Below are 17,815 nucleotides of genomic sequence, written 5' to 3'. Positions count from 1 at the left end.
TTTACTTGTATCTGGCGGAAGACTGCACATTTATTGCGTCTTTAATATTTCTTTCCATAGATCGCATCGTTGTCCTTAATCCAATTTCCAGCCTTTTAGGTTAGACTTCCGCGTTACGCTCCAATGGTGAGTAGTGACAAAACACTACAGGTTTTAATCCTGCGAAGCATTCTTATGTTTCTTTCCAATTTTTCTTGTCGGTCTCTGCCGGAAAACCCCCTTATCGACTACTCGTTCATCCAAGTTAACGTGGTGCAGTTCGTACGATATAGTGGCAAGTTCGAGATGTCGATTTTTTAGGCGGATTGTCTCGAAAGTCGAGTGTAAACTGCGCGTGGCCGTGATCAATGGGTATTCTGATCTTCGCCGAGAGTCGGACGCACTAGCTGCTATTGTCGCCGCCGAGCGCAGTTTTAACACGATCAGGCGTCGTCGATGTCCTGGGCGTTGTGAGCGAAAAATCCGGATAGTGCCACCTACCTACCCTGCAACTCTACAGTCTGTCCAGCGTATTGTGTGAAAATGACCCACCGAGGCAGGTGGCAGTTCAATTAATGATTTGCCGCGAAAGGTTGATAGAGAACAGCTACCTGGGTCTCACAAGACCCTCCAGTGGCTGTGTTTGTATTAGCCACCTGCCAGAAAAGTGGCGCATCGCTTAACCGCTGCACCACAACACCAGGAGTTGTGTGAGTACTCTCCGCGTTCTATGAATGTAAAGTAAAGATTGAGTAATTCCGCCTATATGGGCATGTGTGCAGAACCAATAGGCGACAGTGGAGGAGTACCTACGCGGGAGAGATGTCTAATGCTATCTCTAAACTATCGCACTGAACGAACGCTCCTGAGCGACGTAGAGCGGAAGGGTGCAACCCTTGGCCGGTTGCGCCGTCCTCTCTGCGTTTGCTTATCCCTGCGGAAACTCGTTTCTGATTGCTTCAAGCCCAGCCGGTCAGAAGCGCGCGGACTGCAAGGAAGAACGCCGAAGCAAGAAGGACGCGTCTTCATTTAGAGCGGGCCACAAGGTGCGTGGTACATCTTACGCTTATTCCAAAATAATCAGCCACGCACCTGTGCAGCAATTAACGGGCTTATACAATGGGGCACCGATGGGATAGAGGTAGAGCGTCCGTCTCGCCTGAAAGAAGACCGGGGTTTGAATCCCCGTGTCGCCTTGTTATGCGAAGGAATTGCATAACCAGGCATGGGGTGCGGCCTGCTTTCGGTGACCGGAAAGCACTCCCTCACCAGAGCACGGTTCGGCCACCCTGGTGTAGTACTTGACCTCAACCTTCTATGAACAAACTAATTTTCGGCCCTCATTCCACAACGGCTGCGAAGCAACTTACCAAGGCGGCGGTCAGGCCTGTGACTCAGCGGAGGCTGCTAAAGATCTCTGGCTGCGGACACGCAGGCATTGTAAACTGAACCTGGCAACGTTTAACGTTAGAACCTTATCCAGTAAGATTAGTCTAGCAGTGCTGTTAGAGGAACTAGCGGGTATGAAATGGGATGTGTTAGGGCTTAGTGAGGTTAGGAGGAGAGACGAGCCGCATACAGTACTAAGGGCGAGCACATAGTGTCCGACCGTGGATTAGCGGGCAGACGAGAGCGAGGTGTGCGATTCCTCACCAATCAGAATAAAGCTGGCAACATATTAGAGTTGTATAGTATCAACGAGAGGGTGGTAGCTAACGTAATTACGTTGAATAAGAGGTACAAGATGAAGGTATAGTGCATGCCTACGCGCCTAAATCCAGTGATGATGACCAAGTTGTCGAAAGCGTCTATGAAGGCGTGGAATCGGCAATGAATAAAGTAAAATTACAGTGAACTGTACTGATCGGATACCTGAATGCGAAGGTAGGCAAAAAGCAGCCCGGAGACTAGGTGGTAGGCGACTATGACATAGGCTCCAGGAATAGCACGGGGAGCTATTAGCAGAGTTCGCATAGAGAAATAATTTACGGATCATGAATACTTTCTTCCGGAAACGAGAGAACTAGAAGTGGATGTGGAGGAGCCCGGATGGTGAGATTAAAAATGAAATAGTCTTCAAACTATCCGCTCACTCTGGCATCGTGCAGGAGATAGATGTCCTCGAAAAGGTGCCTTGTAGCGACCACACAATTTTAAGGTCTCGATCGATTTAACTTAGAATTGAAGAGGGAATGGAAGAAAATAGTGAAGCGGGAGCCCATTATCGAGTTAGGGTAAGAGAAAGGTAGAGGAATTCAGGATATCGCAGCAGAACAGATATCCCTTTTAACTGAGAAAAACGACCTTAATGTTCAAATAATGAACGATAATCGCACAGCTATCATTACGGAGTGCGCAGTAGAAGTAGGCGGTAGGATGGTACTACAGGACTCCAGATCTTGATGGTTCTTCAGAAAATTTCAAAAAGGAATGCCAACCCTACACACAGAATAGAATTGCCAGAGGTATCAAAGTTAATAAACAAGCGCAAGCTAGCCGATATGAGGAAATTATGTAGGGAGGGAATCAAGCATGCTTTAAGGAATTGAGGTAGCCTAAAGCGGTGAAGAGGAAACGAGACGTAGGTGCGCATTTTGACACATAGAAATACAAATTTGATATCGTATTTTTTGTGTGCGCGCTTATGTTTGTGTGTGTGTTTGCATGCATTAAAATGTGTGTGGTCTATTGGAGTTGTGACACAGGCGTCAACACGGCATCATCCGCCTTGCCTACCCACCTTTCCGCTCCGTCGCGGATATCTTGTGCCGTTCCTAATTCACCTGTTCTATCTTCTCTCTTCTCTACATTGTATAGACAAGTCACTCCCAAAGCCCCGTCGCACGTTACTGCAAACTGTCAGAAGCGGCGCGCTCTTCCATTAGGCACATCGCGAAATGTAAAATTGCTTTTGCTGTTTTAAGTTGCATAAAATCAGAATATTCCTACTCACTTTCCCAAACAGCATGCAACCACAAGGCATGAAATAGACAAGGACAAAGAATGTACGCTGACAGAGTCCTGCATGCGTCAGCGATAATTACATTTGCCCTTCATTACCATTTCATGATTTGCTAACATTTCGATTACGTAGTCCTTTAGAGTGTGTTACAGGTGACGCTTTGTTGGCAATCCTGTCCTGGTGATGCCTTTTTTTTTATCTGCGGCGTTTCCAGCGAGTCTGACGGGTACCGGTTCCCTGGCTGTGGACTCTGTAACAACTTTTCTTTCGTTCTACAAATGGGCTACTCTGCTGTTTTATTCTTGCTTTTGATTAGCATCGTGCGCCGTTTCGTCGCGAACCTGGTCACTTTTTTTCTCAACACCCTTTCTGTAACATGCCATTCTGCAGTGCGTAACCGTCAACAGGCACATTAACCTTAGAGGTCTACGAAGACCATGCCTGGTGAGGGAGTAAACACATCGCACATTCGACGCCGTGGCGGTTTCTTAAGCTTCAGCTTACCACTACGTGTTCAACCAAACCCTAAAGGTGTCGTTTCTGTGCCTGTCGTCTTTGCAGGAAGCGCTGCCCACAAGTCCTCCATTTCTCTACCAAAGACCGGAGAGGATGCACGTGAGTCGGTGTTCGGAGTGTTCTTTTTATATGCTGCGAAAATTGAGAGGCTCAGCGCATTCAACCCGCTGCTGGTAGTTGTTGCAGTAAACAATTCGCTAATATGTGGGGCCACTTCGCCCTTGGATCGTGATCAAAATATCGGTTTGAGATAGCAGGCCCATCCTACAAAGTCTTATAAGAACAACACGAAAAGGGCGGCAGAACGTAAAAGGAGCCCTCCCGTCTTTATGTCTCCCTTTTACGTCGCCCAGTCGTTGTCGCGCTTTTCTTAGCAGATTTTTGAGTCAATGTTAAATAACCACAATTGATGATATCCGGAAGGCACTGCTGACAGAAACTTGGGAAGAAAATTCACGGGACCTGGATGGGAAGTACAGTGCCAGTTAAGTAGTGTCCGTAATACACTACTGAAAGTGCGCTGCTGCAGACAATGGAAAAAAAATTGCGTAGTGGGCCGCTCACTATGCATTCCTTAGCCGCCCATGTTGTGCGCACATAAAAAATTAGCGGAGCCATTGATTGGAACGAAATCATGAGCTTTACAGATATCATTTATTTATGCAACACCGTACACAATAAACAACCAAGCTGGAGTGAGGCACAGTATATTAGACGAGCGTTGAAAAATTCTGAGTGAAAGACCAAGTAGGAGCATATAGGAAATACATTAGGTCAACAGGAATATAAGCTTTCAATAGATGAGCAAAACCAGCTATTGGTCAAAAAGCCGTAAGTAAAAATGAAAATCAAAATTGACTTTTAGGGAAAGGAAATGGTACAGTATGTCTCACATATCGGTGGACACCTGAACCGCGCCGTAAAAGAAGGGATAAAGGAGGGAGTAAAAGAAGAAAGGAAGAATGATGCGTTATGTGGAGGGCTCTGATGTAATTTCGACCACCTGTGGATCTCTAACGTGCCCTGACATCACACAGCACACGGGCGCCTTAGCGTTTCGCCTCCATCGAAACGCTAACACCGCGGGCAGAAAGGAGATTTTTGTACGCAAACGTATACCAGCAGATAGAGTGTCTCGTCTGAGTGTTTTTCTAAGAAAGCGCATTTTTTTTTTCATTTTAATACGCTGAGTCCATTGGCTCCAAGCAGGGGTGAGTATAAAATAACAAATAAAAATAGCATGGTCAGCTAGCATATCCCACCTTAACTCCGTAGCACTCCATAGCACACACGTGATGGGAACACAATAGGAAGGCCACACATGCAAAGCTCCCAAATTAGCAGCAAACATTTCCACATTCGGGTATTCCTCTACACATTTCCCCAATTTATTCCAGTTGTTAATTGTTTCTGAAATACATAAGCATTTCAGTGTATAACTGTTCGCTGGATATTCTTGAATCATTTTTCCTTCATTATAACGTATACTGGCGCAGAAAAGAGGAGTAATGTATTTGTAACTATGTATTTCGATTTGATTTTATGTAATAAGCACAAGAACTGCTGTCTGGCTTCGAAGAGTCTCGCCTACAGTGACCGTAAGCTAAGAAAATTCAGCATGCTTACCGCGGAGTATGTTCGTTTATACCTATTGCAAATAAATCTGACAGCGATCGCTTGTGCCGTTGAAAGTTTTAGGACCTTTTTTGCTGTGAATGGGTCCGATGACCGAGAGCCTTACTCAAGATGAGCCCGCGCTATAGTAAAAAAGAGAAGCACGATCATTGGAAACCACCTGCCTAATATAAGTGCCGTCTTTAAAGGATTTCTCAAACATTACGTCGGTTTTCTATATTTCATTGAAATTCTGTTCTCAGAAAAGCGTTTCACTGTACAATTTGTTTTCATCCAACGTCTTCACTGCCCTCCTGTTGTTTATATACCTTGTAAGCAAAAATGTGCCATCCGCGATTTGAAAGTAAAAACGGTTACAGGTTATCGCGCTCAAGTGATATGTAACTATAATAAGGAGCAATGCAGATAAAATTAATCCCGGCGGCACACCAGGATTGAGGGGCAGCTTCCCATTATGTTCGTTTTAGCTATTTAATCTGACAACTTGCGAACGACCGCAGAAAAAATTCTAGGCAACAGCATTAAAGGCATTTTGAAGGCTCATTAGGTGCAGTTCATGCAGTAAAATGTCATGGCTAATCATATCAAATGTTATCCTAACATCGAGAAAGACAGTGGAGCTAAACGAGTTTTCTTGGAAACTAGCGCAAGACTAGTATGCAAATTCCTCCAGTATCTGTGGTAAAATCACCAGAGTAGACTTCCGTCTGTAGTTCTCAATAGCGTTCTTTTGTACCCCCTAACAGTAGCCTTACGATAACAGTTTTTGAAATTTTCTGATAATAGAGGGGTTTCCAAAAACCAATGAATCAAAAAGAGCAGGGTATCTGAAAGAGTGGGAGGGGTTCGTTGTAAGAACGAACCCGATATACCATCTATTGCACGCGCTTATTTTGTCTTTCAGGGCGTTGAGAGATATGCGGAAGGTGATAAGGATTATTTTATTACGCACTTAGTGCTTTGTCCAGCTGCTGCCATTTTCGCCGAAAGCGTGAAATATTTCTTGAAATCTTAAACTTTTGAAACAGGGTCGTCTACCAAGGCGTGAGTGCACATCAGGATCCCATTTTTTAACCCGATGGCGTTAAAGGGAACTCCCGGGGTCTTTGAAGCATTTTGGGTTGGTTATCATATTGCGCCGACAAGCGTAGCGCGACTCAACAGGGAATTTTTAATCGAACGGCCAAATAGCCCAGCAGCGCGCACCGGACCGGAAGCGTCATCTTTCTTGCTCGGTCACGCGCCAAGTCATGCCGCTCGGCCGCATGGCGGCGCTTGCAGAATGTTAGAAGTCAGGGCTAGGTGGCTTGAGCCACCGCCCGATTTAAAGTGTTTAGCCTTATCCATCCATCCATCCATCCATCCATCCATCCATCCATCCATCCATCCATCCATCCATCCATCCATCCATCCATCCATCCATCCATCCATCCATCCATCGATCCGTCCATCCATCGATCCGTCCGTCTGTCCGTCCATCCATCCATCGATCCGTCCGTCCGTCCGTCCATCCGTCCGTCCATCCGTCCATCCATCCGTCTATCCGTCCGTCCGTCCGTCCGTCCGTCCGTCCGTCCGTCCGTCCATCCATCCATCCATCCATCCATCCATCCATCCATCCATCCATCCATCCATCCATCCATCCATCCATCCATCCATTCGTCCGTCCATCCATTCGTCCGTCCATCCGTCCGTCCCGTCCCACCCTTTCGGGGGGTCGTGGCTAGCTGGCTGCTGATTAACAGAAAAGTCGGCTCCGGTATCCACGAGTGCTGTCACACCATAGCTGTCCGGCGGCAACCAGAATTTCGGCGGCGGAAACCATTCTTTTACACCTTGTCAGTGAGGGCTTCGGCGACGTCACCGTTGAGGTCATCGTTGAGGTCGGCATTGAGGTCGTTGGTGAGGTCGTCGATGTGGGTGTCGGTGGGGTCGCCGATGAGATCGTCTTTGAGGTTTGCGGATGAGATCTTCGGCGTTCGGATCGTCGCATCAAATCGTCGGATGGAGGCTGTTCACTCGCTGCGGCAGCGGCGGTCCTGTCCTAACCCCGGAGGACACCGTCTTCAGTTTTCCCGGCGGGGAGATGTACCTCTGAATTCGCCAGAGGATGATACGCGACTGAGCGAAGCACCCCGTCTTGGAGATGGCATTGCCGAGGGCTGCACGTGATCGGCTAGGTACAGCTCAATGTCCCGCGGTTTCTCACCATACCGCGGTCGATGTGCGCCCGGCGGAAATCACTTTAAGCCCGTCCTCCTGTATGGGTAGTTGCGAAGTGCATGACCTGGCACCCCCGCAGTGGTAGCATAAGTGGCCGGTTGTTGGGTGTGTGCCACAAGTCCACTTTTTGAACGGGGCGCGCGGGTTATGAAGCTCGACGGGGGATGGTACCCCTGCGTTGGTTAGGCAGCAGGGCGGAATGCATGCGGCACTGGCGCAGGCTCCTTAGGGCTTCACTGTAGCTCATGATGTATGGCTCCGGTTGTGGTGTCCGTAGGGCTTTGCTGTAGATCATGACGTACGGCTCCGGCTGTGGTGCCAGTGGTGGCTCGACCGCTCGCTGAATTTCATCACGGACTGCATTGGCTACAGCTGCAATTCTTGCAGGGCGAGCATCTAAGCGGAGGTTGCGCAGTTCTTCTCGGACCACACTCCGCACAAGCTTCCGAAGCGCTTCGTCCCCGACGACTGTGAGTGACGCACAGTAGTTACTGGTCGCCACACTTCCTGACGACCGTACTGCGCACTGCGTTCCATCAAGGAACGTTCCATACCTGTGGCTTCTTTGGCGAAGTCAGCACCGATTCTTGGAGGGTCGCGTATGAGGCCAGCGAAGAGCTGCCCCTTCACACCACGCATGAGGTGGCGCACCTTCGTAGCCTCGGGCATGGCAGGGTTAGCCCGATTGAAGAGAACTGCCATACCAGCCATTCTGGAAGACCATAATACATTGGCGGCCCATTAGCTTATTATATTAAATAATAACCTGTCTTCATTGTTGGCATATAGTAGCCAATGCATGTTAGTGCAATGAAAATTCTTTATTTCTCGTTGTAATACATCCCAAAAGCATACCCCTTTCCAATTATGTAAGAAAACATGGTTTATTTATTTCTGGCTTCTTAAAAATAAACAATGCGATCCCCACAGTAGAAGAAAAATCCTTGCCTCTGAAAACTTTTTAAACCGATAACGTTCTCATATGTAGCTTGAAAAAAGAAAAAAAGAAATGCCTTTGCTCCTGATGGCACTTGTATTTTCACTGCAAGGCGCTCTACAAAGGCCTCAGAAAAACAACGTCGCCAGGGCCCGGTACAGGTTTTTTCTGTTTACTTCACACAAATATTCAATGGAGAAACGTGTTGCCAGAAAACGAACTCTTGCTACAGTTTTTTTTTGTAGTAACCACAAATCTTCCCCGAAACATTCCTAGGGGGACGCAAAATCTGATAGCACGCGGCCAAGTCACATTTGGCAGACCGTGCGCAGGAAAGAATTTGTGACGTCCCGAAAACGCAAAAAAAAATTTAGCAACCGTCGAAAAAACGGGTGCCTTAGCCCCCGCGCCGTGTCTTTTAACCGCCTGAACGAATTGGTCCTACTGCACCTCTCCATTTCAGCAGCCCATACCAATACTGCGAAAATCCGATATAGCCTCTGGACATTTAGAATTGCACAATGCAGTATTTGCGTTACATACCAGAGTTTTCTGCTAAAAAAAGACGTTACAAACAGGAGCTCTGGCAAAAATTGAGAGGTTGGCCACTTTCCACTTTTCTGCTCTCTCCCGCATCTCCCTCGTCTGCAAAGTTCAGTGGTGCTCGCTTTCACGAAGTCTCGCTGGTTATTACTGAACAAAACAGCACCTTGTGAATTCATTGTTGTCTTTGACTTAGTGAACTGTTTTTGAGGCATGTACAGATGTGCACATGAATAATTGTAGATATCCTAATCAGGAACTGTGTCGCTGTGTTAGTGTTGAGTAGGCGGTGCGAACGGGATCTGATAAAGCTATCGCGTTCTGCGCTTAACCGTTTGAGGCGCTTTGTACAGAGCGCAATCAAGGTCTTTTCAGAGATCGTGCTGAACAGTAGTGATTTGACCGTTTCATGCGAATTCGGCATCTTTTATGTCACAGATAAATTGATTCTTTGTGCCTTGGAGTGAATGCAGTAGATAATATTTCACAAAGCCTTGAGCTGGATAGAACGTCATCAGCCATTTTGTCAAGACAGATTTCGACATGAGTAACAACATCACTCCCCCCCCCCTCCCCCCCCCCCCCCGTTTTGAGACCATGTGCATCGTTCAAATAGAAAGTGATTCACGATCATTTGAGTGCTTGCTTAAAACCTCTTATTTTGATGATACTATTTCCAACCTCCATGGCACTTGATATGAAGTGTTGCGCCTCTTTATAAGAAATTGAACGCTGGCATATTGCGATATAAAACTCACAAGCTGTATTTCTTGAGGTCTGAGCATCTGTTTAGTTGGAAAAATAATTGTTTTCGACGGAGAACTGAAAGTGTCGCCTTAGTAGGTTAAAGGTAATGCTTAAGCGTCTCCCAAATTCTTTTTCCACGAAGATATTTATTCAGTGACCATATCTTTGCATGACTTCGAAAAGATAACTCGAAGTGCTTCTGGAAGTGCAGGCGTCGTGCAAATCGAATAAGTGCCACAACCCTATTTCTAGCGGCTTTGTATTCTGAACAATGGTCTCTGTTTAGACGTTTATCACGTTTATAGCGTTTTTAAAGCCAGCATCTATTCGAGATTGGCCGCATAACTTCGGGCTTCTGCCACATGCAATTCTCGCCTTGTTTCTCTAAATTTTATTAGTACAAGTGTTCTTTAGCTCTTCAAATTTTCAATAGATCTTTGTTTAAACTATCTCCACTTGTTTACCTTGAGACAAACGTGCCAAGTTAAAGGATACTACTAACGTACCTGATTTTTCTTTTATCGTTAATTTTCCCAAGTATCTTATCAGCATCACTGAAACTTGACAAAGAAGTACTAGACAGCTTTTACCTATGAGAAAAATGACAGGCAGTTAAATGATGATTTACTAGCCGTACCGAAATGACGCATGAGGTCAAGATGAGATTCGTCGCAAGAACAGTGATGTGCTCAAGACATGACCTCACCAGTCCAACGTTCATGAAAGCTTCTCGAGTAGCGGCATTAATCGTGTTTTCAGTTCCGTATGCGGGAAAAGAGGACAGGTAATATGAAACAAAAATTTTGCTTGCACATGAAATATCGATGTTCTGGTTACCTGTCAAGCGGAACTTTTCATCTGCTTTGTACTGAAGAAGTATTTCTTTGAGCCTAATTGCCAATCGTGTCATGCTACCAGACAGGGGTCTATGTAGGAATAATATTTGTTAATGATGCATGAATAGATTGAGTGTTAAAGCTAAATATTCCGCATGCGCAAACGTAATTGGAACAGCAGAAACATGTTACTTTTCGCTAACAACGACAGCAATCCTTCCCCCAAGGCGCACCGGGCATGTGATAAAACTGACACGACAACCATTCTCGGTTAAAAAAGCTACATAGTATTTTGGTGGACTTATGTCGGTGCTAACGAATATGTCGACAAAACGTATGCAATCCTCTGGTATAGCGTATAATTGTTCACAATATTGGCGAAGGGTACGAGCATTAAATTCACAAAAGTTCATTCGTGATCTGCATCTCGGCCAAGCTTTACCTTAAACCCAGAAAAGCACGAAAATTTTAGTGAACAAGGTGAGAATCGGTTATTTATTTTATCTTATACATGTCAGAGTCACAAGGGATTCGGATAAAAGCTGCAGCTTCTTCTTTTTTTTGCTCGCTGTAACCCATATGAATTTGTAGCCTTTGGTCTTCCCTGCGGTTCTTGCTAGCCAGAACTACCTTAAATTGTTCTCTGTCAGATTTTTATTGAAATAGAGCTTGAAGCAGAGCTGGGACAATAATTCTGACTCAAAAAGGCCCTGAAGTTTTCATTGTGCTGCAGACGAGCGTTCACGAGCAGCGAGTGATTAGAATATCGCGAAGGTCGGAGGTGATTTTTTTAAGACGGTCCACTGCCACTATTTTCCCATTATGAGGATTGTGCAGTTCGAATATCACAGCGTGCTCATCAGAAAAATCTGTCACATTTTCATGTTTCTGCAATTTAAAACCATGCATTTTCATGCTGGCGTTTCTTTTATGTTGCTCAGAAATTTTTTGGGCTTCCTGTAGCCGATGGATCAAAGATTCTTGAATGAGTACCTTTTCCTGGGGTTTGTGCATTTTCTTGGCGTCAAGCGAAGCTTTTTGTTTTGTTGATCCGCTCTAAATTGCTGAAGCATCGCATGATATTTTACAGTTAGAACCGTTACAAATTCTTGCACATCATTAGCCTTTTTAGAAGCCTAGTAAATTATGCTTTTGACACAAGCAGGTAATGAGCCTTTTCTTTGAAGTCTTTTATCTCTGTCACAAGTACTGCAAGTGAGTAAGAGTTGCCCGTATAGGTTGTGGCATCTGTTGCGAACTGAAGCTAGGTAGGCTTTCTAGTACGGCAGATTTCCCGCACCCCCTCCCCCAAACAATTCTTTTTTCTGGCCCCACGGCACTGAACGTATCTGTAGCGATACGTAAACATTTCTTCCCCAGATTAAACGGCTCTTTACTATCCAGGCATTATACGAAACGGGCATCAAAACGCAACGCCTTCTGACAGAAAATACATCCATTACTCACAACCATAACAGTGCACCAATGCTAAGAATTAACACTCAGCACTCGATGGAAATAAAGCAAAAACTAAAATAAACGTAGAGAAAAGCCCTCTACCTGTTAACACAAGCAATAAGCTTTGAACAAGCACGTCGCCGCTGACTGCACAGCTGTCCGTGTTCCCGCGCCATTTATATTGTAGCTTGCTGGCTTGCAAGAGCAGGGTTGTCGAAAAAGCTGGTGTCATTAAAATTCGGCCGTGGGCGCATCTTGAAATCACTTTCACATCCTGGTGGCCAATGGTTGTGTGTAATCCGGCAGTACTGGCAACTGTCGCGAAAGGAAGCGATCAGTTTTAGGTAAGCAGGCCGTGCCGCCCATCCCACATTAATTTATGATAACAGTAATATTATTATTAATGGCTTTTTCGTCTACAAAATCGAAATGACGGTCTGCCGAAGCCTCAAAAAGGCTTGAGTTTCAGCGCCTGGAAGCAGGCAGTGTATCTGGCATATACTCTCATAACAAAACACAAACTGCAAAAGAAGGTAGAAAAAAAAAATGCCGCCTAGAAAAAAGGCGACAAAATATTACATGCTATCAACGATAAGGCTGAATTTAAAAGCGCAGTTTAACAAGTGTTCATTTTATTTCTTCTGTAAAAGGAAAATATTTCTTAAACTATTTTGCAGGCATGCATTGCACAGAAAGCGCCTTATGTCAAACATGATTGCAGGGGTTCTATATCACATACCTTTTAAGAAAATAAATATTCCGAAATTGGCTGCTGGCTAATATTCATGATCAGTACATTTAACCAAGCACAAACAACGAACAACAAAGCGCCACTAAAGCACTTAAGGAGAGAAGCATGCGCTCCAGTAGCAAGGATAATTGGTTTCGCTTAGAATCTTGCTTTTGTTATGAAATCATGTGAGAACGGAAAGGTGGAAATAAAATTTGGTTTTGAGCGAAGAGGGCAGTTATGTTTGTATTAGTCAGAGAGCTGTCGCTTCCTGATAGGTCCACTGACTCGAGCACATGTTACGACACGGCTCAGCCAAGACTGTTCTTTAGACCTAGCATACTCATTCAAATTATTTACAGGCAGAAGGCCAGGTGCGACAAAACGAAAAATAAATACTCACTATCCATCGTCATAATCAAACTAATTACGTTCACTGCAGCAGAAAAGCATCTCCCGTATCCTTACAATGAACCAGGCCCTGTAAAACCTGTGACCACTCGATCTCCACAAACTTCTCAATGTCATCATTGGCCCTTCTACCCGCCGCTTCCGTGCCTGAGTGGCTCCGGCGTTCGGCTGCTGAACCCGAGGCGCGGGTTGGATCCTGGTCGCGGTGGCCGTATTTCGATGGAGGCGAAATTAAGGAACACCTGTGTCATGTGGGATGTCAGCGCACGTTAAGGAATCCCACGTGGCCTGTAGTAATCAGGAGCCCTCCACTACGGCTTCTCCAATAACGCATATGTTGCTCAGGAAGGTTAAACCCTACAATTTACAAAATTTTCACCCGCCCACCCGACCCTGCCGGCTTTGCTACGCTTGCTTTCACTAATGCATCTGCTTGGGTAAGTCAGGACTTAATACCAATTCATAAACCATTACAGAGTACAGAAACACTTAAGTTTAATGAGAAATGCCTTTTTTCGGTTAAATAAGAAAAATTCCTAGGCGTGTGGATCCAGGAAGAATTGTTATGGACGCCACACGTGAACCATTTAATAACTGAACTGGCACAAACAGTTGGTTTTTTATACAGAGTAGCACATATAGCCGCTCTACGACAAAGAAACTTTTATATCACACACTGTTCTATTCAAAACTCTTCTATGGGATGATGGTGTGTGAAAACACGACGAACACAAATTACAATAAATTTATAATACTACAGAAGAACATATCACGTTGCTATGAGATTTATTATGGGCCTTGCCAGCTTCTACAAACTCTCCTTTGTTCTTAAAGTATAAAATGTTGAGGGCCGACCAGCTCTACTACTACAAACTTCTGCAGTTCGTAGAACTCCGAAAGCTGTACATCTGTGACAGGGAAGAAAGTTCTGTCTATCCATTCAGACATACTAAAAGACACGCGCCGAGAACAAGACCGAACTATCAAAACAAACAGTTGCATAACAAAATGTTGTTATTCTTAATAAGTTAGAAGATACAGTATATTTCCAAACTACTGTAGGCAGTTTCAAAAAGCAACATTGAAGATGTCTTTATGACAACCGGTGCTCTGTACGGGGGCAAATGCTACCATGTTCATGCGTCCCCAAAAAATATCTTTGTATTGTATCCTGGCATTTAATCTATTTTTGTCTTGAATCCTGTTCCTGGGTATATAATCTTTACATTAATATAAGTGTGTAGCAATCTATTGTATACTTGTGCGGAAAGAAATCTCTGTTTAATATCACTTCATTTTCGTTGTACATATCGGTATTGTGGTGTATAGCTTCAGTGTTGTGTTTTCTTTTGATTTTGCTCATGCACATTTTTTTGTTTATGTGCTAGTATGAGTGCTGTTCTGTCGACTGCACAGGAACAGAGGCCTTATTCGTCAGGTGCAACAGCCTTTAGGCTCTTCCCCTGCAGCAGATGTTGTATTTGCTCTGCTGGAATAAAAAAAAAATATCTTAATTCAGAGCCGACAGAGAGCAAAAAAATATACAGAGAATGTTTACTACATTTCGATCAGTGCGAAAGGATGGATCTGTGCTACATAAAAGACGATAAGCGGGCAGTGTCACATGACGGAGTGCTCGCGCTAGGCAAACTCCTCGGACTTGCTTTACGGGCTTTAGCTAGGCCCTGAGCCTCAGGATTTGTGCTTTCGCATTAAAAGCGCGCACATTAGAAGCTCGGACTCAGAACTTTTTTGTTTACTCCAAGAAGCGGCCCTTATACACACTTTTCAGAACGAAAATGAATAAGGCACAAATAGCAAAAATTGCTCGTCATCATACACGGGACCTTTTTATCGTTCGCTTTACGCAGAGACACGACACGTGAGTATACGCTAGGCCTGGAACGCCTGCCGGCTTATCATTGAACTTCGATTTAAAGCTGCGGCTGCAGCCAAGGAAAGGGAAAGAAAGGAACACAGGCGTTCCCTAATTTATCTGGCCGCTAGCGTGATAGCCACAACTGATATGCCCACCAAAAAAGAAAAAGGCACTCCCTCGCGGTGGTGCACAGGCATTGCGGAGGTTACATGGCTTTTTGGGATCAATAGTTGACAACGTTATCTCTCAGTGTCTGATATATGCAGGCCGCTTTGTCAATGTGTACATGGAAATTTTTGAGCTCATTTGTGTGTTTTCCAAGCATGTTGGTGTTAGAAAACTGACGAGTGCAGTCTTTTCTGCAATGAGGAGCAAACTGAGGTAATCAGCCATTAAATGCGACTTTATGCTAAATGAGCAGGACCGTTTCGGCTTGCATTTTTGCCAGAAGTGGGCTTTACGACAGGCTAACTGTTTGGAGGCGCCTGGGCCTGAGCGTTCTTACGAAGCTAGATAACGTCACAATTAGAATGTTAATACTTTATGGTCAGCTTATTAATTACGAAGGACTAAACTATACTGGCCTGTATACATTACATAATTTCTTAGAACACTACTTCGTTCCAATTCGTAATAACGCGTTGGTGATTGTTTTGTTTCACATTTTATTTAAATCTTGTCTCATCTGAGACTGCAGCCGCCGCGGTGGCTGAGTGGTTATGGCGCTTGGCTGCAGGCCCGAAAGACGCGGGTTCGATCCCGGCCGCGGCGGTCGAATTTCGATGGAGGCGTAATTCTAGAGGCCCGTGTACTGTGCGATGTCAGTGCACGTTAAAGAACCCCAGGTCGTCGAAATTTCTGGAGCCCTTCACTACGGCGTCTCTCATAGCCTGAGTTGCTTTGGGACGTTAAACCCCTATAAACCAACTAAACCAATCATCTGAGAATGCGCACCCTAGAAAGCGCATCGTCGCCTTTGATAGACGAAGTAGAAGTAATTTCGTACCGAAAGAGCACAGTGAATAGTGTGTAGAACATTGTGATGCACCATCTCCACTCTCGTGGCCACCTTCGCAGAAGCCAGCGGCTGCCGGGCATCATTGCACCGGCACAAGACCAAGCGGTTCCTGTCGCAGACCAGCTGGCTGAGCCTGCCTGGCCGCAAGGGCGGCTCAGAGGTGTCCGCTCAGAGCAACGGCGCCGGTGGACCATCTTCTCCGGGCCCGGCTGCCACCATCACGGAGTCCGCCGAAGAGGCAACCGGGGCTCCCGGTGTTACAGACGCTGCTGACGAACCAGTAGCCGTCGCGCACGTATAGGACACCAGAAGGAGTTTCAGTTTTCAATTTTTTGTGTTTCCATATCGCGGCAGGAGCTGGTGCGCCTGGCAACAAGCAGAGTTTCGCACTGCATGGAATCCATCTTCTTCTATGCAACTAAATGCGAATGATAATCTCGCGATGTGCTTCGTGCGGCAATAGCTACGGCCGCCGGCTGGGCGCAGCCCACAAAAGGGCAACAACAAAGCTTCAGTGCGCCATCAGATACTGGGACGCTGCTGCTGATTACGCACGTACTTGGTTTCTAGACAATCACGAGGCACGGTGTGGCGCAGCACAGAGAAACACGAGACGTTTCTGGCTCCAAATACAAGCAATATATTCGTATAATCATTTTTGCTTGACCGCAGCATTTACTTCGTTGTTTGGTCCGTAAATACTGAAATACCCGGTTTTTCACATAAGATATTCTGCAGTTTTTAAAATAGGGATTCTATGTTAAAAGAGCGTTTTTTTTTCGGCATATCATTGTGAGCGGTGTAGGTCATCAGAATACAACTAATACGTGCTAATTAGTAGGCTGGTTAATTTAGGTAGTTAAGTTTTCAGATTCTAGGATTCAAAATTATTTATTGAGCATTTTCACTGAGAATAATGACTGAAGAAATGCTTCAACAGGAACAAAAAACTACTGACATACTAGCTTGACTAGGCTCCTACCTCTACTTGGTACTGGCGGCAGACGTGATTGTAAAGTGATCGAACATAATTTTGTAAGGACAAAAAACAAAAGCGCTATAAAGTACAATTATTACAAGTAGCTACGCATTCATCAAAGTTAAAAATGTCTGATATCAATTTACATTCACTTCACATATTCGTTTCGAGTTTAAAAAAAAAAAAAACATTCACACGTTTTTTCTTCCTACGTTCATCGTTAGTTTAGGGAGTCGATGTGAGAGAAAAAAGGCACTTCGGCACATTAGTCACAAAAAGCAATTGGCATTTGATTATGAAACGTCAGTTGTATTCGCTATCTTGAATAAGGCATTTTTCTGATTGTCTTTTGCACACGTTATTTATATCACTACTTTGTCTTTCGAAGATGTTGAAACAATCAGGCAAATTGTAGTGTAGCATGCGTCGGTAGTGGTTGGTATGGGGAAGTGGTATCAACAAGGAGTCTTTCTGCCTGATCGAAAAGGTGATTTCCAAAGGTGTTCGGAGGTTCCAAATGTTAAGAGAAATCGTGCTGTTACTTCTAAGACTATGTTTGTTTTTCACGACAGAAATAAATTTGTGGACATGCTGCACAGAGAGTGCAGTAAGCTCGGCAAACAGGTCTCTTGTATGAGCGTCATATGGCGCACTCACTAAGTGACGAATGGCTTTTTTGTGAAGTACGAGCAATTTATTAATGTTACTGTTAGTCTCCTTTATTGAGCGGTGTTTATGGTTAATGGTTAATGGCGGTTTAACGTCCCAAAGCGGCTGAGGCTATGCGGGATGCCGTAGTGAAGGGTCTCGGAAATTTCGACCACCTAGGGTTCTTCAACATGCACTGACATCGCACAATACACGGGCCTCTAGTATTTCGCTTTGATCGAAATTCGACCACCGCGGCCGAGATTATTGAAAGGTGCGTACCCCACTCTAAGTAATATACATATCAGTTTTAT

General features: G+C 45.0%; 1 protein-coding gene across 4 annotated transcripts in view; it reads left to right on the top strand.

Annotated features, from left to right (window-relative positions):
- Positions 1–17,815, top strand: part of LOC144124613 (melatonin receptor type 1C-like) — an 81,747-nt gene that overhangs the window by 62,510 nt on the left and 1,422 nt on the right. For 3 of the 4 annotated variants that reach the window (XM_077657407.1, XM_077657408.1, XM_077657409.1), the window contains exons 4-5: positions 3,503–3,556; positions 15,934–17,815. The exon at positions 15,934–17,815 is cut by the window's right edge and continues 1,422 nt beyond it. In XM_077657407.1, coding sequence (XP_077513533.1) covers positions 3,503–3,556; positions 15,934–16,175 — 296 coding nt within the window. In that variant the 3' untranslated portion in view covers positions 16,176–17,815. The remainder of the gene's footprint in view (positions 1–3,502; positions 3,557–15,933) is intronic. The other variant, XR_013313238.1, reaches the window with a different exon arrangement.

Source organism: Amblyomma americanum, chromosome 3, assembly GCF_052857255.1.
Source record: "Amblyomma americanum isolate KBUSLIRL-KWMA chromosome 3, ASM5285725v1, whole genome shotgun sequence".
NCBI lineage: Eukaryota > Metazoa > Arthropoda > Arachnida > Ixodida > Ixodidae > Amblyomma > Amblyomma americanum.
This window is presented reverse-complemented; position numbering and strand designations above follow the sequence as displayed.